Source organism: Symphalangus syndactylus, chromosome 13 (genome assembly GCF_028878055.3).
Source record: "Symphalangus syndactylus isolate Jambi chromosome 13, NHGRI_mSymSyn1-v2.1_pri, whole genome shotgun sequence".
Taxonomy (NCBI): Eukaryota; Metazoa; Chordata; class Mammalia; order Primates; family Hylobatidae; genus Symphalangus; species Symphalangus syndactylus.
This window is the reverse complement of record NC_072435.2, coordinates 106,019,137-106,044,200: the sequence shown is the minus strand read 5'-3', so window position 1 is coordinate 106,044,200 and position 25,064 is coordinate 106,019,137. Positions and strand designations below refer to the sequence as shown.

General features: G+C 45.4%; 2 protein-coding genes and 1 pseudogene across 3 annotated transcripts in view; 1 reads left to right on the top strand and 2 right to left on the bottom strand.

The window, feature by feature from the left end:
• The window catches only part of FAM216A (family with sequence similarity 216 member A), a gene marked incomplete at its 5' end in the record, with an annotated part of 24,222 nt that extends 15,616 nt beyond the window's left edge, over positions 1-8,606 (bottom strand). The window contains 2 exons of the mRNA XM_055236404.1: positions 3,990-4,030; positions 8,140-8,606. Coding sequence (XP_055092379.1) covers positions 3,990-4,030; positions 8,140-8,606 — 508 coding nt within the window. The remainder of the gene's footprint in view (positions 1-3,989; positions 4,031-8,139) is intronic.
• GPN3 (GPN-loop GTPase 3) lies at positions 8,606-25,064 on the top strand. Of its 2 annotated transcripts, none has more exons than XM_055236393.2 (8): positions 8,606-8,999; positions 12,270-12,378; positions 17,770-17,937; positions 20,007-20,131; positions 21,679-21,794; positions 21,927-22,023; positions 23,748-23,876; positions 24,520-25,064. In XM_055236393.2, exons 1-8 carry the CDS (start codon positions 8,952-8,954, stop codon positions 24,580-24,582), a joined length of 855 nt encoding a protein of 284 aa, XP_055092368.1. In that variant the 5' UTR covers positions 8,606-8,951; the 3' UTR covers positions 24,583-25,064. The 2 variants fall into 2 exon arrangements, with proteins under 2 accessions (XP_055092368.1, XP_055092367.1); XM_055236392.2 differs by having other exon boundaries at positions 8,885-9,029.
• On the bottom strand, positions 16,198-16,654 carry LOC129459555 (large ribosomal subunit protein eL31-like; annotated as a pseudogene).

The following is a 25,064-nucleotide window of genomic DNA, read 5'->3' as shown; positions in this document are numbered from 1 at the left end:
CGCCTGTGGTCCCAGCTACTGGAGGGTAAGGTGGGAGGATCACTTGAGCCCAGGAGGTGGAGGCTGCAGTGAGCCAGTTGTACCCCTGCACTCCTGCCTGGGGAATAGAGTAAAAAATATAGCTAAGATAAATACCACCCCCCTTTTTTTTTTTTTTTTTTTTTTTTTTGCCAGGGGTGAAGTCCCAGTTACTTGGGAAGCTGAGGCGAGAGGATCACTTGAGCCAGGGAGGTCAAGGCTGCAGTTAGCTGAGATTGCACCACTGCACTCCAGCCTGGGAGACAAAGTGAAACCTTGTCTTAAAATAAATAAATAAAGGAAATACATACTTGGAAGTATTTAAGAATAAAGAGGGCCAGGTGCCGTGGCTCATGCCTGCCCAGCACTTTGGGAGGCCAAGGCGGGCAGATAACCTGAGGTCAGGAGTTAAAGACCAGCCTGGCCAACATGGTGAAACCCCATCTCCACTAAAAATACAAAAATTAGCCAGGCATGGTGGCGTGTGCCTGTAATCCCACCTACTTGGGAGGCCAAGGCATGAGAATCGCTTGAACTTGGGAGACCGAGGTTGCAATAAGCCGAGATTACACCACTGCACTCCAGCCTGGGCGACAGAGTGAGACCTCGTCTCAAAAATAATAATAATAATATCTAGAGTCACTGCCAGTAGTTGGCTATAGTGTTTATTTTAAATAATAGAATGAATCCTTAAGTTCAACTATAGAGGAAGACAATCAAGCACTTGCTGAATACTGGCCCTTTTCTCCTCCAATTATAAACAGCAATACACATTGTTCACTGCAGATTAGTGAAGTAAACTAAGTGTATAAAAAGAAAATAAAAACTTTTAATCCCACAATCTAGTAGTAATTTTTTTAATTAATTTATTTTTTTTGAGACGGAGTTTCACTCATTGCCCAGGCTGGAGCGCAATGGTGCAATCTCGGCTCACCGCAACCTCTGCCTCCCAGATTCAAGCAATTATCCTGCCTCAGTCTCCCGAGTAGCTGGGATTATAGGGATGCACCACCATACTCGGCTAATTTTTTTGTATTTTAGTAGAGATGGGGTTTCTCTATGTTGGTCAGGCTGATCTCAAACTTCTGACCTCAGGTGGTCCGGCCGCCTCAGCCTCCCAAAGTGCTGGGATTACAGGCGTGAGCCACGGCGCCTGGTTTTTTTTTTTTTTTTTTTTTTTTGAGACAGCGTCTTGCTCTGTCGCCCAGGCTCAAGCACAGTGGCATGATCTCAGCTACTGCAACCTCCGCCTCCTGAGTTGAAGTGATTCTCCTGCCTCAGCCTTCCGAGTAGCTGGGACTACGGACATGCACCACCACACCTGGCTAATTTTTTTGGATATTTAGCAGAGACGGGGTTTCACCATGTTGGTCAGGCTGGTCTCGAACTCCTGACCTCAGGTAATCCACCTACCTCAGCCTCCCAAAGTGCTGGGATTACAGGTGTGAGCCACTGTGCCCGGCCTAGTAGTAATTATTTTAAAACACTTTGGGCTGGGCGCGGTGGCTCACGCTTGTAATCCCAGCACTTTGGGAGGCCGAGGCGGGCGGATCACGAGGTCAGGAGATCGAGACCACGGTGAAACCCCGTCTCTACTAAAAATACAAAAAATTAGCCGGGCATGGTGGCGGGCGCCTGTAGTCCCAGCTACTCGGAGAGGCTGAGGCAGGAGAATGGCGTGAACCCGGGAGGCGGAGCTTGCAGTGAGCCGAGATCGCGCCACTGCACTCCAGCCTGGGCGACAGAGCAAGACTCCGTCTCAAAAAAAAAAAAAAAAAAAACACTTTGATATATTGCCTTTCAGAGTTTTTATTAGGCATATATTTGTTCAGAAATTTTTCTTTTATATAACTAAGTCAATCCAATATACTGATAATTGTTAGTATTTCTTCTTTTCTTTCCCTCCACATCTGGAATATATTATTAATAAATATATTGTTTTGTGTTTCCTTTCTTTTTTACATTGAACTATAATTCAGTAAGAATTTTGGTGAAGAATCTAAATTAATGAACCCAGACTGCAACACATTTTTTAAATGACCATATTATTTATTTATATATGTATACATGCACACATATATGTCTGTATATTTTTTTCCCAGGTAACTGTAATGACTATATATTTACCAAGGAAAAGCAAAGTGAACCCAGGTTTATGTATCACTGAATTTAAATGAAACATTTAAAACCTATTATAACTACTATACTTAAAATATATCCTCTGCCCGGCCGCCCCGTCCAGGAAGAAGTGAGGAGCGCCTCTGCCCGGCCGCCCCGTCTGGAAGGAAGTAAGGAGCACCTCTGCCCGGCCGCCCCGTCCAGGAAGAAGTGAGGAGCGCCTCTGCCCGGCCGCCCCGTCTGGGAAGTGAGGAGCGCCTCTGCCCGGCCACCCATCGTCTGGGAAGTGAGGAACGCCTCTGCCCGGCCACCCATCGTCTGGGAAGTGAGGAGCACCTCTGCCCGGCCACCCATCATCTGGGAAGTGAGGAGCGCCTCTGCCCGGCCGCCCCGTCTGGGAAGTGAGGAGCGCCTCTGCCCGGCTGCCCCATCTGGGAAGAAGTGAGGAGCACCTCTGCCCGGCCGCCCCCTCTGGGATGTGGGGAGCGCCTCTGCCCGACCGCCCCGTCTGGGAGGTCTACCATGGAGGCCAGAAGCAATGTGGGGGCTGGACGTGGTGGCTCACGCCTGTGGTCCTGGCACTCTGGGGGTCGAGGCGGGTTGATCACTTCGGGCTAGGAGTTTGAGACCAGTCTGGCCAACATGGCGAAACATATGAAAAATAAAACAGACAAACCAACCAACCAACTCAGTGACAACAAAACAGGTCTACCCTGGAGTCATACTCTAATTTTTTCTATTTTCCTCCCTTTCTGATCCTTTATCCCACTTTCTTTTTCTTCCTCTTCCTTCTCCTTCTTCGTCAAATAGAGGATTGAGTTATTATCACTGATCCATATAAAGTCCCTCTCTCATTTATTTTAATTCCCACTCCCCATTTCTACTCCCCACCTTCCCATGTGCAACCTTCCTAATATGTTTGATACGCATCTTTTTGTTTGTATGTATTTTTAGAAAATGTTTATTGTTTTTGTGTGCAAAAAAATTAATAAAAAATAAAATAAAATAAAATATATATACATACACACACACTCCTATAGTCAGTTAAGTCCAGCTCCTCTCCCAAGGGAAAAAAAGCAATTAGTGAGAGACCTTTGGGGGATTGTCTTACCTACTCTCTTAACTCCAGCAGAGAAGAGGTGAATACTTTGAAAGCTCTACTCTTTATTTCAAGTGAGAGGAAAATATCAGCACTGAGAAATATTTTACATTCTTTGAAGCTATTCAATTTAGAATTTTTTCTTCTATCCATGTATAAACCCCAGGCTGTGCTCTGTGCTTTTCAACCAACATCAGCTATAAATACAGTTCTTTTAGGGATTCACTGCTAATTTTAAAAATGTTTGATGTAAAATATACTGTACCAACAGACAAGAAAACACCTTCCTGATTGCTCTTTGAAATCTTAAAGACTAAATTCACCAGGGATGCTAATACAATCTATTTTTAACTCTATTGTGGGCTGGGTGTGGTGGGTCATGCCTGTAATCCCAGCACTTTGGGAGGCGGAGGCAGATGGATCACCTGAGGTCAGGAGTTCGAGACCAGCCTGGCCAACATGGCGAAACCCTGTATCTACTAAAAATAGAAAAATTAGCCAGGTGTGGTGGCATGCACCTGTAGTCCCAGCTACTCAGGAGGCTGAGGCAGGAGAATCGCTTGAACCGAGGAGGCAGAGGTTGCAGTGAGCCCAGATTGCACCACTGCACTCCAGCCCAGGCAACAGAGTGAGACTCCGTCTCAAAAAAAAAAGAAGAAAGAAAAAAACTCTATTGTGTAAGTAGTTACAGACAAATAGGCTTCTCAGAACCATGTTACTTCTAAGTGTTATCTGCTTTATATGCACTACTCACCAGAACCTTTGGAATTCTGGTAACAAGAGTATCCAGCTGATCTGTTGAAAAAATAAAGCATATAAATAATATGTAATAATTACAGTGTTACAAGCACTGAACAACATATTTCAATTTTTTTTTTTTTGAGACAGGGTCTCACTTTGTCACCCAGGTTGGAGTGCAGTGGCATGATCTCAGATCATTGGAACCTCTGCCTCCCAGTTTCAAATGATTCTCCCACCTCAGCCTCCCAGGTAGCTGGGACTAGCGCGGCTACACCCAGCTAATTTTTTTAGTACAGACGGTTTCACCATTTTGGCCAGGCTGGTCTCAAACTCCTGACCTCAGGTGATCTGCCTGCCTCAGCCTCCCAAAGTGGTGGGATTAAAGGCATGAGCCACTGCACCCAACCAACATATTTCAAATTTTAAAAAAGGATAGTGTTGCATATTATTTTTACTTTTCATGTTTCCATCAGAAATAATGTCTTGCAAATTTTTTCCTATAATTCTGGTTGAATCCTAATGGCTCCAAGATTTTTTTCTTTCCTTTTTTAGAGATGGGGTCTTCCTCCTTCACCCAGGCTAGAGTGCAGTGTCGCAATCATAGCTCACTGCAGCCTCAAAATCCTGGGCTCAAACGATCCTCAGCCTCCCAAGTAGCCAGGTCCACAGGCGTGCACCACAACACCTGGCTAATTTTTGTACAGACGTGAGCCACCATGCCTATCCTGGGTCTTAATTTTATAGTTTCCTAATCTCATTCCTACAGTGAGCTCAATAAAGTAGTTGGGGCTCCTGGGCTATCCATGTTATTATCTTGTTGTCTTTATTTTTAACGAAGTGATTTGGGTATTGAAAAGACTGTTCTTTTTTTTTTTTTCTTTTTTTCTTTTTTGAGGTAGAGTCTTGCTCTGTCGCCCAGGCTGGAGTGCAATGGCGTGATATCGGTTCACTGCAACCTCCGCCTTCCAGGTCCAAGCAATTCTCCCACTTCAGCCTCCCAGTAGCTGGGATTTACAAGTGCCCGCCACCACACCCAGCCAATTTTTCCATCTTTAGTACAGACGAGGTTTCGCCTTGTTGGCCAGGCCGGTTTCAAACTCCTGACCTCAACTGATCCGCCCGCCTCAGCCTCCCAAAGTGCTGGGATTACAGACGTGAGCCACCACGCCATGCCGAAAGACTGTTCTTTGAATAGTAATTAAGGTGTGCTAGAACTAATAAGTTGGTCTGTAATGTTTCTAATTTAGTACAAATTCTTTTTTCTTTTCTAAACTTAAAACAACCTTCCTTCCCTCATCCTGCAATTTATTCAGTGACCAAGAGTTCATGGGCCAGGTTTATAAAGTTTTTGTTATGAACTTTTCACCGCCGCTACCTCTGCTATTTCATTCCAAGCCACCATATCATTTTCTTGTATTCCAACTTCCTAATTCTACCCTTGCTCCTTCCAGTTTATTCTCCAACTAGCAACCAGCGTGATCCTTTTTAAGTGAAGTAAGATCACATCACTTCTCTGCTGGCAACCCTCCTGTGGCTTCCTTTCTCAAAAGTTGACTTTATAGGGCATGAGAGAGTTTTGAAGGAGTGATAGAGCTGCTCTGTATCTTTAGTGTGGCAGTGCTTAACACAGCCATGTGCATTTGTCAAAACCCATCATATTATACATGAAAAAGTAAGATTTTACTTTGTGTAAATTTTGCCTCAATAAGCCTGACTTTAAAGAAAAAAGTGCCAGGCGCGGTGGCTCATGCCTGTAATCGCAGCACTTTGGAAGGCCAAGGCGGGTGGATCACGAGGTCAGGAAATCAAGACCATCCTGGCTAACACGGTGAAACCCTGTTCTCTACTAAAAAATGCAAAATATTAGCCAGGCGTAGTGGTACGTGCCTGTAGTCCCAGCTACTCAGGAGGCAGGAGAATCGCTTGAACCTGGGAGGCGGAGGTTGCAGATCACACCACCGCACTCCAACCTGGGTGACAGAGCGAGACTCTGTCTCAAAAAAAAAAAAAGGATAAAAAAGGTAAAGAGTTCTGGAGTTCCCATTAGTTAATAATGGGATTTTTGGCAGATTACTTCCCCTTTCAGATTAGTAAATACGACTGGAATGGATGATTTTTAAGACCCCTGCCAGTGCCAACATTGTATCATGTAGCATAATATACCTGATTCTAGTTTGAAAATTTTATTTTGTATTTCTGGGAATATAAGCTTTTCATAAATTAATCTTGGTTTGTGTTTTTTAGTGGGGTTCCTTAAACCAAACTAAAGGGCATGCTGTCTTTTTTTTTAATTGTGTTTTTAAAAGAGTTTGGATAAACTAAAGGAGGCATGGAGATGAACGACAGGCGGAGATAAAAGGAAAGGACAAACAACCTCTTTGTGCCTGTTTTGTCATCCATAAAGTGGGGATCATAATAGAACCTTCTAGGATTACGGGCTCACACCTGTAATCCCAGCACTTTGGGAGGCCAAGGCGGACAAATCACTTGAGCCCAGGAGTTCAAGACCAGCCTGGGCCAACATGGCGAAACTCATCTCTACTAAAAATAAAAAAATTAGCCAGGTACGTGGTGGCGCACACCTGTAGTCCCAGCTACTTGGGAGGCTGAGGCAGGAGAATTGCTTGAAACAAGGAGGCGGAGGTTGCAGTTAGCGGAGATCGTGACACTGCACTCCAGCCTGGGTGACAGAGGGAGACTCTGTCTCAAAAAAAAAATTCACGTATCTCCTGATACACTAGGATCCTGCAGTCGGCCAAGGACTGTGAAGAACAGAAAAGAAACCCAAGACTCCATCCCATCTTTAAGAAGTCTTCAGTAGCACCAGAGACAAAAAGGATGGCCATGCGGGCAGATCATGAGGTCAGGAGATCGAGACCATCCTGGCTAACACGGTGAAGCCCGTCTCTACTAAAAATACAAAAAAGCTGGGCGTGGTGGCACGCGCTTGTAATCCCAGCTACTCCAGAGGCTGAGGGAGGAGAACGGCATGAACCCGGGAGGCGGAGCTTGTAGTGAGCTGAGATGGCACCACTGCACTCCAGCCTGGGCGACAGAGGGAGACTCTGTCTCAAAAAAAAAAAAGAAAAAAAAAAAAGGATGGCCATGGGTGCAACAGAGGCCCTGACTGTGGGTTGTACTGAACGGCAAACATATCGCAGTTCTTGCTTTTAGGGAATAAAGGAGGGAGAGGAAGAGGAGGTAGAGTCTCCAGCAGTGACTTCAACAGCTCGCTGTCTTCACTATCTAGGAAATAGGTGTAAAAACCTGCTCAAAACGAAATAGATTTGTGAAAAAAGGAACTTCGGTGTGAAGAAAATGTCAAGATCAAGGCACCTCAGATATTCAGTCATTGGTCTCACTGGCGATTAGAAACCCTCGTTTGAGGTCGGGCGCAATGGTTCACCCTGCAATCCCAGCAATCCGGGAGGCCGAGGCGGGCGGCTCACTTGAGGTCAGGGGTTCGACACAAGCCTGGCCAATATGGTGAAACTACCTCTCTACTAAAAATACAAAAATTAGCCGGGCGTGGTGGCAGGCGCCTGTAATCCCAGCTACTCGGGAGGCTGAGGCAGGAGAATCACTTGAACCTGGGAGGCTGAGGTTGCAGTGAGCTGAGATCGCACCACTGCACTGCAGCCTAGGCAACAGAGCGAGACTCTGTCTCGCTCTCAAAAAACAAGAAAGAAAAGAAAAAAAAAGAAAAAGAAAGAAATCCCCGTTTGACAGGAAGGTGGCTCATGTCACTAGAGGGAAGGAACTGGTTTATGGGCCTGGACGCCCCCAGTTGAACCGGGGGACATCTTCCTCCTCTGTCCCCGCCGCTTCGCCTTTCGGTGGACACACAGTCCTGTGCCAGACAGCAAACGTCCCAGCAGGGCTCGCAGCGCCCCCTCGGGGCAGAGAGATGCACGCGGGCGACTGTCGCAGTAACCTCGTGGCCACTGCACCAAACGCTCCTCCGAAGCTTCCCTCAGAGGCCCTCCCTCAACCGCGAGGCAGTCCTCCCCTCTGCCCTCCTGTCCACAACTGCTCCCCGCCTCTCACTTGAGGGCACCGGGGCCAGCCCCCGAGACGAGAGGCCGGCCGCAGCCCTCCTCCACGGCGCTCACGACGCGGGGGCCCCACGCTGCCACCCTTTACCCCGGGGCCCCCAACCTCACCCGCCGCCGCCACCCTCGGTCCCGGCCACTGCGGGCGGCTCTGCAGAAGAGCTACGCTCCGTCCAGTCGGACCCCGGACCCTGGCCGGGCATCTCCGCGGCGAGACCGCGAGCCGTGTGCGGGAGCAGCTGTCCCAGCGTCCCTTCCCCCGACAGCACGCGTGCGTCAAGCTGCTGGTATTCCGGAGAGGCGGCTCCGATGCCGGCTTCTCGCCCCTCCGAAGCCGTTCGGACACTGCCCGAAGAGCTTTGGGAGAGCGGGGCGGGCAGATCCGCGACGCTGGAGTTACGGTGGGGGGTGGGGGGCAGGAGCGCTTCGGTAGCTGAGCGTTTGCACGTTTGCACCTCTCTGTGGAAGCAGTGCGTCACAGGAGGGAAATATACATGCTCCCCAAAACAAGAGGTGCCTTCCACTTCAGTATTCCAGATCCTCAGCACATTTGCAAATCGCGAGGTTGGCCATACAAGTCAAATGTCTGCACGCAAACCACGGACCGAAGCACGCGGCGCAAGGATGCGGAGCTTTATGTGTTGTCCGTTATTACCCACGTATCTAAGCTTAGACCATCCCAACGGCCGATTTCCAACAACTACTTCTGCGCACTCGCAAATCCTCTCCCTCGCCCCTCCCGTTTTTTCTCAGGACGCGTTTCTCACAGGATTTGGCCCGCGGTGTGCCCCGTAGTAGGAGGTGTGGTAGAACTGGAGACGTAGAAAGAATGTGGATTGCGATTGGTTCGCACTTCACTTTCCCGGAGCTCAGTGGGAGGTGCGAAGGCTAAAGGAGTGTGGCGGGCGGCTCCGGGAGCCAACATGCCTCGGTATGCGCAGCTGGTCATGGGCCCCGCGGGCAGCGGGAAGGTGAGGATCTGCGGGGACAAGGAGAGAAAAGTAGGAGTTCGTGGGAGGCGGGAGATTGGGTCCTGAGGGAGTGAGCCGGCGGGTGTGTGTATTGGGAACCCTGAGAGCCCACGCAACTCATTTCTGCTGTCTGGCTTCACGTTCTTTTTTGTTGTTGTTTTGAAAGGAAAATAATCGTAGTTAATATTTATTGTATACTTAAGCCCCAGGCAGCAGATTAAACGCCTCGCGTATTTCTACAACAACCCTGTGAGAGAGATCTCATTTTTCTCATTTTACAGAAAACGAGACACAGAAAGGTTAAGTTCTTTGCCCAGCAAAAAAATATAAATCCAGTTTTGTCTAAATTCCAGAATCCGGCCCTGTCTCGCTCCCAGGAGGGTAAAGTGGGGTCTCATTAATTACTGTTTCTCAGAACTTGGGACATGGACTTTTGGTATTTAAGGTGCTTTTAGGTGGTACATGGACCCCACATTAAGGAGCATCAGATGATGTATTGAGGAAACTGTTCCCTTTTCATTTCTCTTTCAGTTCTTAACTTCGCGTTTAGGAGAAATTGTGATCGGTGCTAGTGTGTATCTTCAGCACTTCTTTAATCCCCAAGTCTTTTCAGAGAGCAGTTCTTAGTCTCAGAGCTTTTAATATAGGCACCTGTATTTAGCTAAAAACAAGAACATTTAAAGATTTTATATAACTTTATGTCTAATTTCACGTTAGGTCAAATATAACTGGTTTTCACTTTACAGTAGGGATAAAATTTTTTCTTGTAAACAAATATTAAGGGGATATTAGGAACATTCAAATACAGTGAGAATGGTGAAGATATGGATCAAATAACAGATGTGTGGGAAACATAGCCAGGCATGGTGGCTCACGTCTGTAATCCTATCACTTTGGGAGATGGAGGTGGACCGATCGCCTGAGCCCAGGAGTTTGGGACTAGCCTGGGCAACACGGCAAAACTGTGTCTCTACAAAAAAATGCAAAAATTAGCCAGGCCTGGTGGCAGGCACCTGTAGTCCCAGCTTCTCGGGAAGCTGAGGTGGGAGGATTACCTGAACCCACGAGGTTGAGGCTGTGGTGAGTGGTGATCGTGCCACTGCACTCCAGCCTGGGTGACAGAGGTACTGTTGCAAAAAAAAAAAAAAAAAAATGTGGGAAACACTAGCGTCTGTGGAGGTGTTGTGTGGCCTCAGTCTTTAACAAACACTTGTTCTTTTTTTTTTTTTTTTTTTTTTTTTTTTTTTTTTTTTTTTTTTTTTTTTTGAGACGGAGTCTTTCTCTGTCCCCCAGGCTGGAGTGCGGTGGCGCGATCTCGGCTCACCGCAACCTCCACCTCCTGGGTTCACGCCATTCTCCTGCCTCAGCCTCCCAAGTAGCTGGGACCACAGGCGCCCGCCAGCACGCCCGGCTAATTTTTTTGTATTTTTTTAGTAGAGACGGGGTTTCACGGTGTTAGCCAGGATGGTCTCGATCTCCTGACCTCGTGATCCACCCGCCTCGGCCTCCCAAAGTGCTGGGATTACAGGCTTGAGCCACCGCGCCCGGCAACAAACACTTGTTCTAAGCTGTTGACTTATTCTGGGTAAAAAACATGTAGATGTAACTAAGATACATATGGCCTTCAACTTACCCAGAGTCTGTAGTCTTTTGGGGAAGACAAATAGATGACCTGTCAATTAAGATATAGTGTGATGTGGCCAGGTGTGGTGGCTTAAGCCTGTAATCCTCGCACTTTGGGAGGTTGAGGCCAGCAGATCACTTGAGCCCAGGAGTTCAAGGTCAGCCTGGGCAACATGGTGAAGCCCTGTCTCTACCAAAAATACAAAAATTAGCTGGGCATGGTGGCGAGAGCCTATAGTCCCACCTACTCGGTGGGCTAAGGCTGGAGAATCACTTGAGCTTGGGTCAAAGCTGCAGTGAGCTATGATGGTGCCACTGCACTCCAGCCTGGGTGACAGTGAGAACCTTTGCAAAAAAAAGATACAGTGTGTGATGTATGGAGAGGGCATTCCAGACAGAGACAACAGTATGTGTAAAGGCACTGAGAGAACAGCATGATGAATGTTTTTTCTATAGTCTATTTTAATTTTTGGACTGATTGCGTTAAACAAGTATCTTTATAAGCTTTTGATGCTTACTATCAGAAACATTCGTTGAGTATGTTCTTTATCCCAAGCACTGTTTTGGGCCCTGGGGGTTGTGTGGGGAAAAAAACACGCACAAAATCCCTGCCCTTGTGGAGCTTATCTTTAAACATAATAAGTCAATTAGAAACAATTATCAAGTATTTATTATGTACTAGGTATTGTGCTAGTCCCTGTGCTTGGGAAACTGAATAAGACACATCTCTGCCTTTAAACAGAGGATGACACAGACAAGTAGCCTAGAGACTTTTTTTTTTTTTGAGCCAGGAGTCTTGTTCTGTCATCCAGGCTAGAGTGCAGTGGTGTGATCTCAGCTCACTGCGACCTCTGCCTTCTGGGTTCAAGTGATTCTCCTGCCTCAGCCTCCCGAGTATCTGAGATTACAGGCATACGCCACCACGCCCAGCTAATTTTTGTATTTTTAGTAGAGACGGGGTTTCACCATGTCAGCCAGGCTGGTCTCCAACTCCTGACCTCAGGTGATCCATCAACGTCGGCCTCCCAAAGTACTGGGATTACAGGTGTGAGCCACTGCACCCAGCCCCAGATTTTAACATAGTATGGTAACAACTACATAAGGGATAAAGAATTATCTAAACCAAAAGTTACAAACTGATAGCCACCTCCAGACTATATTGACCCTGGCGTTCTTTCATCCTGGCATGCTCTTCCCCTTAGGTTGGCAAGCTCCTTCTCATATACTCAAGATATCCCCTACTCAGAGACATCATCCCTGACCATCCTACCTAAAGCTTTGTTTGGACTGTACAAGTCCCTGTAGAGACACTGTGTTAGGTGTTACACTATGTAACCAGAAATCTTCCCTTTAAATACCACTTGTCACATGTTAGAACAGTAAGGAGCCTTAGTGATTATGGAGGACATCCCAGTTAGAGACAAGAAAGTTGAGGGGCAGAGTGGAGAAGTAAATTCTCCAGAGTTACCCATAAGTCTAAGTCAGGTTTGAATCTGCAGCCCAGTCAGGTATCTTTTTCCCTTGTTATCAGTCAGCCTCTTGGTTGATGAAGGCATAATTTTGACCTTAGTGGATAGTATTCCAGGGTATGGAAGGTAGCACTACACTACCTGTTGCTTTAACCTGTCATGCCTTGTGACATTACAGAGCACCTACTGTGCCACCATGGTCCAGCACTGTGAAGCCCTCAACCGGTCTGTCCAAGTTGTAAACCTGGATCCAGCAGCAGAACACTTCAACTACTCCGTGATGGCTGGTAAGTCCTGAGCAGAGGCTACCCCCACCTTCAGGAACAGTGAGGGCTGAGGAGGCAGTGAGTACTAGCTGCTTAGCACAGATACTTATTATAGTCCGGATCCCTGGTTTTATGGTAAATAGCATGAGCTTGTCATTTGGTCACATATGTTCATGGTGATATGTGTGACAGTATCCTTTCTTGGTCTTTGATGTAAGATTTAAAAGTAAATGGGGCCGGGCACGGAGGCTCACGCCTGTAATCCCAGCACTTTGGGAGGCCGAGGCGGGTGGATCACGAGGTCAGGAGTTCGAGACCAGCCTGACCAACATGGTGAAACCCTGTCTCTACTAAAAACACAAAAAAATTAGCTGGGCGTGGTGGCGCATGCCTGTAATCCCAGCTACTCAGGAGGCTGAGGCAGGAGAATCACTTGAACCCAGGAGACGGAGGTTGCAGTGAGCCGAGATTGCGCCACTGCACTCCAGCCTGGGCAACAGAGCGAGACTCCATCTCAAAAAAAAAAAAAAAAAAAAGTAAATGGACACTTCCCTCAGCACCCTTTCATTCTGTCCCTTTTGTCCTTAGTCCTGCTGTAGTGAATCATGTGGTATGTTGCTGATCACTATAAGTCAGGAGCCTGGGTTTGTTTTTTTTAATTCTTTTAGTTTGTTCATTCAAGTGTCTGTTGAACACCTGTTTTATGCCAGCCACCAGAGTTATAGCAGAGAATAATACAGACATTATCCTTGCCCACACCAACCCTTTAGGAAATAGGCAATAAACAACATGATGAACATGTTACAGAATGTGATGACTGCAGACAGGCTCATGAGAAGTACTCATTGAGAGAGGTTGCTTTAGCTAGGATTGTCAGGGAGGATGGTGACTCTGAGGAGGGCATCTTTGAGCCTAGACCTGAAGGATGGTAATATGCTCCTCAGGCTGAGGAAAGTCCTTCCAAAATGAGAGAACATTTAGATCAATAAATATGTCAAGCTGGGTGCAGGGACATGTGCCTATAGTCCCAGCTACTTGGGAGGCTGATGTGGGAGGATCACTTGAGCCCAGGAGTTGAAGTCCAGCCTGGGCAACATTGCAAGATCCATCTCTGAAAAATAAAATAAATAAATAAATAGCCTGGAGGTGAGAAAGGATTTGGTATTCTCCAGGAAAGCCAAGATGTCAGTGAGCTAAAGCATAATGACTGAAAGAAAGAAGTGGGTAGGGGCTAACAGGACATGAGAAGATGGGATTTTATCCTGTTGTCAGTGGGGTGCCACTAGAGGGTTTTAAGAAGAGGAAAGAATTGACATTTGATATACGTTTTGGGGGCTTTTTGGTTTTTTTGAGACAGGGTACAGCTCTGTTGCCCAGGCTGGAATGCAGTGGTGCAGCCTCTGCCTCCTGAGCTCAAGCCATCCTCCCACCTCAGCCTCCCAAGTAGCTAGGACTACAGGTGTGTGCCACCATGCCTGGCTAATTTTTATACTTTTTTTTTTTTTTTTTTTTTTGTAGAGACAGGGTTTCACCATGCTGCCCAGGCTGGTCTCAAACTCCTGAGCTCAAGCTATCTGCTGGCCTCAGTCTCCCAAAGTGCTGGGATTAGAGGCGTGAGCCACTGCATCCAGCCTTTTTTTGTTTTGTTGTTGTTGTTGTTGTTTTGTTTTTGAGACAAGGTCTCACTCTGTCACCCAGGCTGTAGTATAGTAGCCTGATCACAGCTCATCGCAGTCTCAACCTCCTGGACTCAAGCAATCCTCCTACCTCAGCCTCCCAAGTAGCTGGGACTATAGGCACACACTATCATGCCTGGGTAATTTTTGTATTTTTTGTAGAGGTGGGGTTTCTCCATGTTGCCCAGGCTGGTCTCGATTTCCAGGCTGGTCTCGATTTCCAGGCTGGTCTCGAACTCCTGGGCTCAAGCAACTCACCCAGCTTGACTTCCGAAAGTGCTGGGATAATAGGCATGAGCCACTGCACTTGGCCTGATTTATGTTTTAAAAAATAACTCAGGTGCTCAGATGAAAAATGGACTCTAGTGGGTTGAGAGTAGAAGTACAACCTGCATGGCTGGGCGTGGTGGCTCATGCCTGTAATCCCAGCATTTTGGGAGGCCGAGGTGGGTGGATCACCTGAGGTCGGGAGTTTGAGACCAGCCTGACCAACATGGAGACACCCCATCTCTACCAAAAACGCGGTGGCTCACACCTGTAATCCCAGCACTTTGGGAGGCCAAGGCGGGTGGATCACGAGGTCAGAAGATCAAGACCTTCCTGACTAACATGGTGAAACCCCGTCTCTACTAAAAATACAAAAAACTATCTGGGCGTGGTGGCGGGCGCCTGTAGTCCCAGCTACTCAGGAGGCTGAGGCAGGAGAATGGCGTGAACCCGGGAGGCGGAGCTTGCAGTGAGCTGAGATCGCGCCACTGTACTCCAGCCTGGGTGACAGAGTGAGACTCCGTCTCAAAAAAAAAAAAAAAAAAAAAAAAATTAGCTGGGCGTGGTGACACATGCCTGTAATCCCAGCTACTCGGGAGGCTGAGACAGGGGAATCGATTGAACCCGGGAGGCAGAGGTTCTGGTGAGCCAAGATTGCACCATTGCACTCTAGCCTGGGCAACAAGAGCGAAACTCCGTCTCAAAATTTAAAAAAGAAGTACAACCTGCACTGCGGCTGTTGTAGTTAGCCAGGTGTACACCAGGACTAGGGTGGTCATGGTGGAGATGTAAGGAAGCAGACAGATTCAATATATTTTGCAAGTTGAATTAACAGCATTTTCTGGGGGATTGAACCAAGAAGGCATAGCAAAGTAAGGAATCAAGGGTGACTCCTACAGCTTTGTTGAGTGTATGATATAATTTCCTGTGGAGAGAGACAGGTTGTTTTAGGTTTGGGGACGTTCTCTTTGCACTCACTAAAGTGCAAAGGGAAACTTTTGATTTCTGTTAATGAGTGAGCAGGTTGCGGGGAGGCAGATTGAAGGGAGAGGAGGAGATGTGAAATGCTTATCTTTGAGGAAAAAGGCATCGTATTACTTTGGAACCATTTGGTTGCAGCAAACGGAAACCACTCTAAGCTAGCTTAGTTAAAAAGAGGATTTAGGATGGGCGCTGTGACTCACACCTGTAATCCCAGCACTTTGGGAGGCCAAAGCAGATGGATGGCTTGAGCCCAGGAGTTCAAGACCAGCCTGGGCAGCATGGTGAAACCCCATCTCTACAAGAAATACAAAGATTAGCCTGGCATGCTGGCGGGTGCCTGTATTCCCAGCCACTCAGGAGGCTGAGGGGGGAGGATCACTTGAGCCTACGAGGTCAAGGTTGCAGTGAGCCATGATTATGCCACTGCACTCCAGCCTGGGAAGCAGAGTGAGACCCTGTCTAAAAAGAAAGCCAGATTGATTGTCCCAGTTTGGATCAGTTATCTGTTATTTACCGCTGAGGGAGGGGTAGGAAGGTGTTGTCAGTATAAATGTGTCTGTGAATGAAGCTCAGTCCTTTATGAATGGAGAATGTAGGTTTGAGCACAAAAATAAGTAAAAACCTAAGGTAGAAGATTCTATATACTGATTCCCAAAAATTAGTAAGATAACCATACCAGAATTTTTTAAGCCTCTCCTGTTGGTGATTTTTTTTTTCCTGAGACAGAGTCTCTCTCTGCCGCCCAGGCTGGAGTGCAGTGGCACCATGTCATCTCACTACATCCTCTGCCTCCTGGGTTCAAGTGATTCTCCTGCCTCAGCCTCCCCAGCAGCTGGGATTACAGGCACATGCCAGCACACCTGACTAATTTTTCTATTTTTTGTTTTGTTTTGTTTTTGTTTGAGATGGAGTCTTTTTTTTTTTCAATTTTATAACTTTATTTGATATATTTGACGATCAGCGATTAGTTCTCATCCACATTGACTGTCTGTAGATTTTTGAAAGTGGTGACAGGTACATAGGTAACCAAAGTATATAGCTTATTTGGTGAATCTTCATCCTCATTAACGTTTTCAGGACAGCCGCACACAGATTCGGTATGGGACATTCCTTATTCCTTTGGCCCAGACAGCTTTGTTGAGCCTGGTATCAATGCACACATCTGGAGTTCCCATCTCCTTCATGGCAAATTTCCAAATCTCTTTGAGTGCCCGAGGGGCACGCTTCTTGAAGCCCACTCCATGGATGCGCTTGTGAATGTTGATGGTGTATTCTCGGGTTACCACTTTGTTGATGGCAGAACGGCTGGCAGAACGGCCCTGTTTCTTCTCGCCACCCTTCTTTGCGGGAGCCATTCTGCCAGGTCCAAGTTGGAAAGCGAGATGGAGTCTTGCTCTGTCGCCTGGGCTTGAGTGCAATGGTGTGATCTTGGCTTACTGCAACCTCCGCCTCCTGGGTTCAAGTGATTCTCCTGCCTCAGCCTGCGGAGTAGCTAGAACTACAGGCATGCGCCACCACGCCTGGCTAATTTTTGTATTTTTAGTAGAGATGGGGCTTTACCATGTTGGCCAGGCTGGTCTCGAACTCCTGACCTCATGATCACCCCACCTTGGCCTCCCAAAGTGCTAGGATTACAGTCATGAGCCACCACGCCCAGCCTAATTTCTATGTTTTTAGTAGAGACAGGTTTCAACATGTTGGCCAGGTTGGTCTTGAACTCCTGACCTCAAGTGATCCGCCTGCCTCACCCTCCCAAAGTGCTGGGATTACAGGCATGAGTCACCGCGCCCAGCCCCTGATGGTGATTTTGATATATTATCTCATAGTTCTCATCCTTCTAACCCAGGATAGGGAAAGTGAGGCTCAAGGAGGTGAAATAGTTTCCTTAGTGTCATTGTGTTAAGAAATGGTAATCAGTTTTCTTTTTTTGGTTTTGTACTTTTTTGGAATAAGTAATACATATTCACATGGTTCATAATGTAAAAGTACTAAAGAGTAAGTATACAGGAAAACATCTTCCTCTCAGCTCTGCGTCCCAGCAATCAGCTCCCCTCCCTGGCAGCAGCCAGTGTTACCAGTTTCTGGTGTGTTCTTTCATAGCCTGTGCACATAAAATTCAAGATGTATATGTATTATGTCTATGTAGTGAATTTTTGTCTTTTATTAACACCAATGATAGCATTCTTACACAGTTCTGCACCTTGCATTTTTCACTGAACAATATGCCTAGGAGGTTGTGTTATTATTAATACTTAAAGAGATTTTCCCCATTTATGGCTGTGTAGTATTCCATTGTCTGGCTGTACAATAATTTATTTGCTCAGTTCTCTATTGATGGACACTGCTACAGTGAAAAGCCATGTACATAAATAATTTCCTGCATATGAGTTTTGTATGTAATTATTAACTTTTATGTTCTATTTCTAGTAAGGATAACAATTTTTGAAGGGACACATATATTCTGGGCCCTATCTGTCCTTTTCAGACATCCGGGAACTGATCGAGGTGGATGACGTAATGGAGGATGATTCTCTGCGATTTGGTCCCAATGGAGGATTGGTATTTTGCATGGAGTACTTTGCCAATAATTTTGACTGGCTGGAGAACTGTCTTGGCCATGTAGAGGACGACTATATCCTTTTTGATTGTCCAGGTAAATCAACAATTTGAATGCATTGTCTTCCTTAAAGTCTTGATAGTTCCATCCTTATAGGAGAAAGGAGAGTATTTGTAGCTCTAAACTATACTGCAGTAAAGTACCAAGCTATTCTTATTCAATGGCTGTGACTTATTAAATATATCTATTGAGGCCGGGCACAGCGGCTCATGCCTGTAATCCCAGCACTTCGGGAGGCCGAGGCAGGCGGATCATGAGGTCAGGAGATCGAGACCATCCTGGCTAACACAGTGAAACGCTGTCTCTACTAAAAATACAAAAAATTAGCCGGGCGTAGTGGCGGGCACCTGTAGTCCCAGCTACTCGGGAGGCTGAGGCAGGAGAATGGCATGAACCTGGGAGGTGGAGCTTGCAGTGAGCCAAGATCGCACCACTACACTCCAGCCTGGGCGACAGAGTGAGACTCTGTCTCAAAAACAAACAAAAAAAAGTATATCTATTAAGTGCTTGCTTCGTATACTGGGAATACCATAGAGCACAGATAGCCATGATCTCTGGCCTCATGGAGCTCACAGTTTGGCAGAACTCGAGACAGTACAAACAAAAAGCATCCAAATGATTATTTAATATTCAGTTGTCATTGAGTATTCCACAGGAGTAGCACAGATCATCACACAGATAATGGCAGTTAGAGAGGCATCTGAGGCAGCCTTTCAGCTGGGCTGGAGGCTGAGAGTGAGGAAGGCAGAGGGAACAGCCTGCTGAACACCTCCCAGGAGGAAGGAACAAAGCTGTTTTAAGGCACTGAAAAGGCCAGTGTGGCTGGACCATAATAAACAAAGAGGCAATTGTCATGAGGTGTGACTGGTAGGAGACAGATAACAGCACATCATGGCTTCTGAAGCCAAATTGTGAATTTTCTTTTTTTTTTTTTTTTTTTTTTTTTTTTGAGACTGAGTTTCACTCCTGTCACCCAGGCTGGAGTACGATGGCACCATCTTGGCTCACTCCAGTCTCCACTTCCTAGGTTCAAGTGATTCTCCTGTCTCAGTCTCCCAAGTAGCTGGGATTACAGGCACCCACCACCACACCCGGCTATTTTTGTATTTTTAGTAGAGACAGGGTTTCACTATGTCAGCCAGGCTGGTCTCAAACTCTGGACCTTAGGTGATTCACCCGCCTCGGCCTCCCAAATGCTGGGATTACTGGTGTGAGCCACTGCGTCCAGCCCAAATTGTGAATTTTCAACTTGAGCCTAACCTGGGTTTGACCATTTATGGCCCTCACTTTTTTCCCCTTGCTTTTAATTGACCATACATATACCCACAGAAAAGTATATATGTCATAAGTATACAGCTTGATGAATATTCCCAAACTATAGATATCTTTGTAGCATTTATTTATTTATTTTTGTAGAGATAGGGTTTCACTATATTGCTCAGGCTGGTCTCAATGTCCTGGGCTCAAGCTGTCCTCCCACCTTAGCCTCCCAGAGTGGTGGGATTACAGGTGTGTGAGCCATGGTATCTGGCCAATAACACTCACATTGATTAGCAGAAAACTAAAGTGTGAAGAACCTCATTTTCTTTCTTTCTTTTTTTTTTTTAAAGACAGAGTCTTACTCTGTCGCCCAGGCTGGAGTGCAGTGGCGTGATCTTGGCTCACTGCAGCCTTCTCCTCCTGGGTTCAAGCAATTTTTGTGCCTCAGCATCCCAAGGAGTAGCTGGGACCACAGGCGTGCACCACCACGCCTGGCTAATTTTTTTGTATTTTTGGTAGAGACGGGGTTTCGCTATGTTGGCCAGGCTGGTCTTGAACTCCTGGCCTCAAGTGATCCACCTGCCACAGCCTCCCAAAGTGCTGGGATTACAGGCATGAGCCACCCTGCCCAACCAGAGAACCTCATTTTCTACATAAAACTTAATAGTTAGGGATTCCTATGGTGGCAGTACCTTAGGTTTTATGATTGCTTTGAGAGGCTGTAGGCCCCTGAAAAATGTGTTGGCTTTTATTTTTATCCATCTTATGGAGAAAATTTGTTTCCTCTAACTTGATGATTTAACATACTTGCTATTTCTAAAATTCTTGCAATACTGTTCATGTAGGTCAGATTGAATTGTACACTCACCTGCCTGTGATGAAACAGCTGGTCCAGCAGCTCGAGCAGTGGGAGTTCCGAGTCTGTGGAGTTTTTCTTGTTGATTCTCAGTTCATGGTGGAGTCATTCAAGGTCTGAAGCTAAATCTCTTACAGATTTTTTTTTTTTTTGAGACAGAGTCTTACTCTGTTGCCCAGGCTGGAGCGCAGTGGCGTGATCTCAGCTCACTGCAACCTCCACCTCCTGGTTCAAGTGATTCTTGTGCCTCAGCCTCCTGAGTAGCTGGAATTACAGGTGCGTGCCATCATGCCTGGCTAATTTTTGTATTTTTAGTAGAGACGGGGTTTTAGCATGTTGGCCAGGCTGGTCTCGAACTCCTGACCTCAAACATCAAGTGATCCACCTGCCTTGGCCTCCCAAAGTCTCTTACAGATTTTTAAACTATGAGTTCAAGCAGATGACAGTTCCTTTAATTATTGTGTGATTCTGAACATTTCACAAATGATTCCAGAGTTACTTTATCCCTTTTGTTATTAAATTATTATAATATGTTGTTAATCAAAAATAGTAAATTATTATATCATAGAGATTTAGGAGGAACTGCTTACCAAGAAAAAAACTGAGGTTGCTGGGTGAAGTGGTTCACACCTATAATCTTAGCACTTTGGGAGGCCAAGGCAGGAGGATTGCTTGAGCCAAGGAGTTTCAGACCTGCTTGGGCAACAGAGTGAGACCCTGTCTCTAAAAAATATATAAAAATTAGCCAGGCATTGTGGCTTGTACTTGTAGTCCCAGCTACTTGGGAAGCTGAAATGGGAGGATCGCTTGAGTACAGGAAGCAGAGGTTGCAGTGAGCCGAGATCGCCAAGATCGCACCATTGCACACCAGCCTGAGTGACAGTGAGACTCTGTCTCAAAAAAAAAAAAAAGAGGAGTTGGGGGGAGAAAAAACTGAAGCAGATGGCTATTTTATAAAATAGTCTATTTTTAATTTTCTGAGGACCTTTTATCCAGTTTATGAACTACCTAGATCAAATTTTTTATTAATAGCTCTTAAGGAATATTAAATGGGAAAGGAAATTAAAATGCTGTCTAAATTGAAATTTGTGATCACTGTATGTTATCTATATCTTCTCTCACCTTTGTGAACCAATAGTCAAGCATTTGATTAGGGAACATTTTTTTTCTATATGGCTAGCATTACTTTTAATAAAATATAAATAATTTTGCCTTTTCCACATGTTCTGAACTGGCATTTCTTTTTTTTTTTTTTTTTGAGACCGAGTTTCGCTCTTGTTGCCCAGGCTGGAATGTGGTGGCGCAATCTTGGCTCACTGGAACCTCCGCCTCCTGGGTTCAAGTGATTCTTCTGTCTCAGACTCTTGAGTAGCTGGGATTACAGGCACATGCCACCACGCCCAGCTAATTTTGTATTTTTAGTAGAGACAAGGTTTCACCACGTTGGCCAGGCTGGTCTTGAACTCCTGACCTGAGGTGATCTGCCCGCCTCAGACTCCCCAAGTGTTGGGATTACAGGCATGAGCCACCACGTCCAGCTTGCATTTCTTTTATTTAGGCCAGTTCTGTTCCAGTGAGGAATAGAAGACTGTTTATGCAAAGACCAGGTAACTTTGTTGGCAACAGTCAGTTCATCTTCCCTTTTCTGTTTCCTCCTTCAGTTTATTTCTGGCATCTTGGCAGCCCTGAGTGCCATGATCTCTCTAGAAATTCCACAAGTCAACATCATGACAAAAATGGATCTGCTGAGTAAAAAAGCAAAAAAGGAAATTGAGAAGTGAGTTCACTGTTCTTCCATTAATATCAGATCTCAATTGCAGAGATGAACCTTCTGTTTTATTTAGATGGGAAGTTTGGCTGGTTTATAAACCTAGTCTCCTGAATTCATCAGTCTTTCTGTCTTTTAAAGGTTTTTAGATCCAGACATGTATTCTTTATTAGAAGATTCTACAAGTGACTTAAGAAGCAAAAAATTCAAGAAACTGACTAAAGCTATATGTGGACTGGTAAGCTTTTAAAGTTTGGATTTTTTGGCCAGGTGCAGTGGCTTATGCCTGTGACCCTAGCACTTTGGCAGGCCAAGGCGGGAAGATTGAGTCCAGGAGTTCAAGACCAGCCTGGGCAACATAGCAACACCCTATCTCTAAAAAAATTTTTTTAATTAGGCCAGGCGCAGTGGCTCACACCTGTAATCCTAGCACTTTGGGAGGCCAAGGCAGGCTGATCATTTGAGGTCAGGAGTTCAAGACCAAGCCTGGTCAACATGGTGAAACCCTGTCTCTACTAAAAATACAAAAAAAAAAATGAGCTTGGCATGGTGGTGTGCGCCTGTAATCCTAGTACTCGGGAGCCTGAGACAGGAGAATCTCTTGAACTCGGGAGGCGGAGGTTGCAGTGAGTTGAGATCACGCCACTGCAGTCCAGCCTGGGCGACAGAGTAAGACTTTGTCTCAAAAAAAAAAAAAAAAAATTAGGCCAGGTGCAGTGACTTACACCTGTAATCCCAGCTCTTTGGGAGGCCGAGGTGGGTGGATCACCTGAGGTCAGGAGTTTGAGACCAGCCTGGCCAACATGGTGAAACCCTGTCTCTACTAAAAAATATAAAAATTAGCCAGGCGTGGTGGCGCATGCCTATAATCCCAGCTATTCGGGATGCTGAGGCAGGAGAGTTGCTGGAACCCAGGAGGCGGAGGTTGCAGTGAGCCGAGATCGTGCCATTGCACTCCAGCCTGATCCAACAACAGCAAGACTCCGTCTCAAAAAAAAAAAAAAAGCCAGGCATGATGTTACATGCCTGTAGTCCCAGCTGCTCTGGAGGCTGAGGTGGGAGGATCCCTTGAGCCTGGGAGGTCAAGGCTGTAGTGAGCCATGATCATGCTACTGTGCTCTAGCCTAGGCGGCAGAGAGACCCTATCTCAAAAAAAAACAAAAACAAAAATGGGGCCAGGTGCGCAGTGGCTCACGTCTATAATCGTAGCACTTTGGGAGGCCAAGGCGGGTGGATCACTTGAGGTCAGGAGTTCAAGACCAGGCTGACCAACATGGTGAAACCTCGTCTCTACTAAAAATACAAAATTAGCTGAGCATGGTGGCGCATGCCTGTAATCCCAGCTACTCAGGAGGCTGAGGCAGGAGAATTGCTTGAACCTGGGAGGCGGAGGTTGAGCAACAAGAGCGAAACTCTGTCTCCAAAAAAAAAAAAAAAAGAGAGAAAAAAAAGTTGAAGTTTTTTTTTTTTTTTTTCCTAAACACCTGGTCAGAGTGTTTGCCTGTGTCCAGTCATTTGCCATATAAAAAGCACAGTTCAACCCTATTTTCTGCAAAGTGTAGGAGGGAAAAGGGCTGTGGGCTGGTCAGTCAGCAGTTTAATTTAGAAGTAGTTATTGGTAGTGGCCAATAAATTAACTAACATGTCATTATTTCAAGCCATTGGGAGAGTTCAGGACTGTTTGTTCTCCAGTGAAATTTCCAGTGGTTGTTGAATTCAGATAAATAGCCATGAAACAATGTCTAGTTAAAGTAATAAGCTAACAAGTGTTCTAGCAGGTCAGAAGTCAGAAAAATCAATGATTTACTCTCTGTGTCTAGCTATCCCTTCTCCTCCTCTTCCTGTAAACACATCAGTGTTTTTATTCAGAAGTACAAATGGTTATAAAACTCAAATATAAGTTGAAAATTATGATTTTGCACAACTTCAGAATGAACTTTTCTTGAAATCCGCAACTTGTAGATTGATGACTACAGCATGGTTCGATTTTTACCTTACGATCAGTCAGATGAAGAAAGCATGAACATTGTATTGCAGCATATTGATTTTGCCATTCAGTATGGAGAAGACCTAGAATTTAAAGAACCAAAGGTAATTTCTGGTTTGGGGTGTTTGTTAGCTTTTGATAAAAATATTTGCCAGCACTCACTGGACTCTTGCATAATCCAGGCGACTCCTTAAATTAGTTTTTTGTCTTATTGATGGCAGTTAACTGGGCTTTTCTGGGTGGTCTCTGAGACTAACACTGTACTCCACAAGCAGTATCACTTTTACTCTACTTTTGTTGAGGCAGTATGACGAAGCCTGTGTGTACTCAGAGCCTGGGTGTATGTGTAAAGAGGAGGTGAAATTGGGCTGCCCTCACGTATGTCATTGAGAAGACTAATGATAGTATCAGCAAAGCATTTTTTTATTCTTTTATTTTTTATTTTCCTGACCACTATACCAGCGAAGTAAAGCACTATCACAGGAAATTATCCAAGAATCGTCTTGAATGTAAATTCAAATGAGAAATGCTTCTGAGATAGAAGCACATTAATTTACTACATATCTGGAAAAAAATCTGTCAATCATGCCTTTTCTTACTATTAACAGTTACCTATAAGCAACACATGGAGCTGGTGCTGGGTAATTAGTTCCACATAGGGTATTACCTGAAAAATATTTAAACACATACTAGTTCTGACTGAGGGGAAGTGAATATATTTTCTATTTTGTGTTTCCGTTGTGTCAGGAACGTGAAGATGAGTCTTCCTCTATGTTTGACGAATATTTTCAAGAATGCCAGGATGAATGAAGAGTTTACTAAAAGTAACCATCTATACGTAAAGAGCTTGTGGCCAAACCAGCAGAACATGCTTCTCTTCAAAGGATGCAATAGTAGAAAGCTACTTATTTTAATGAAAAAAGTAATACTTCGTTCTTTATCAGCCGCATGCCTGAATCAAATTTTTAATTATTCCAAAACTGCTGCTGTTTAAAGTGGAATCTTTTAGTATTATAACAGCATCACTTTAGATTTTATAAGTAAAAATTGAAATGAATGCACATAGATTTATATATAAATTAGCACCTGAGCTAAGGTTAAGGCTAAACTTATTTTCACTTTTTGTATTATTTTTGAGATGCAGGAATTACTGTAACAAAATATGTATGTCCGAAGGGAAAAAGCTACAAGGATATACGTAAGACCATTGCTTATCTGTATCTTCCCATTTTCCTATATTGAAAATGTATATTATTTATATAACTTAAAAAGTAAAAATAACTATGTTTTGA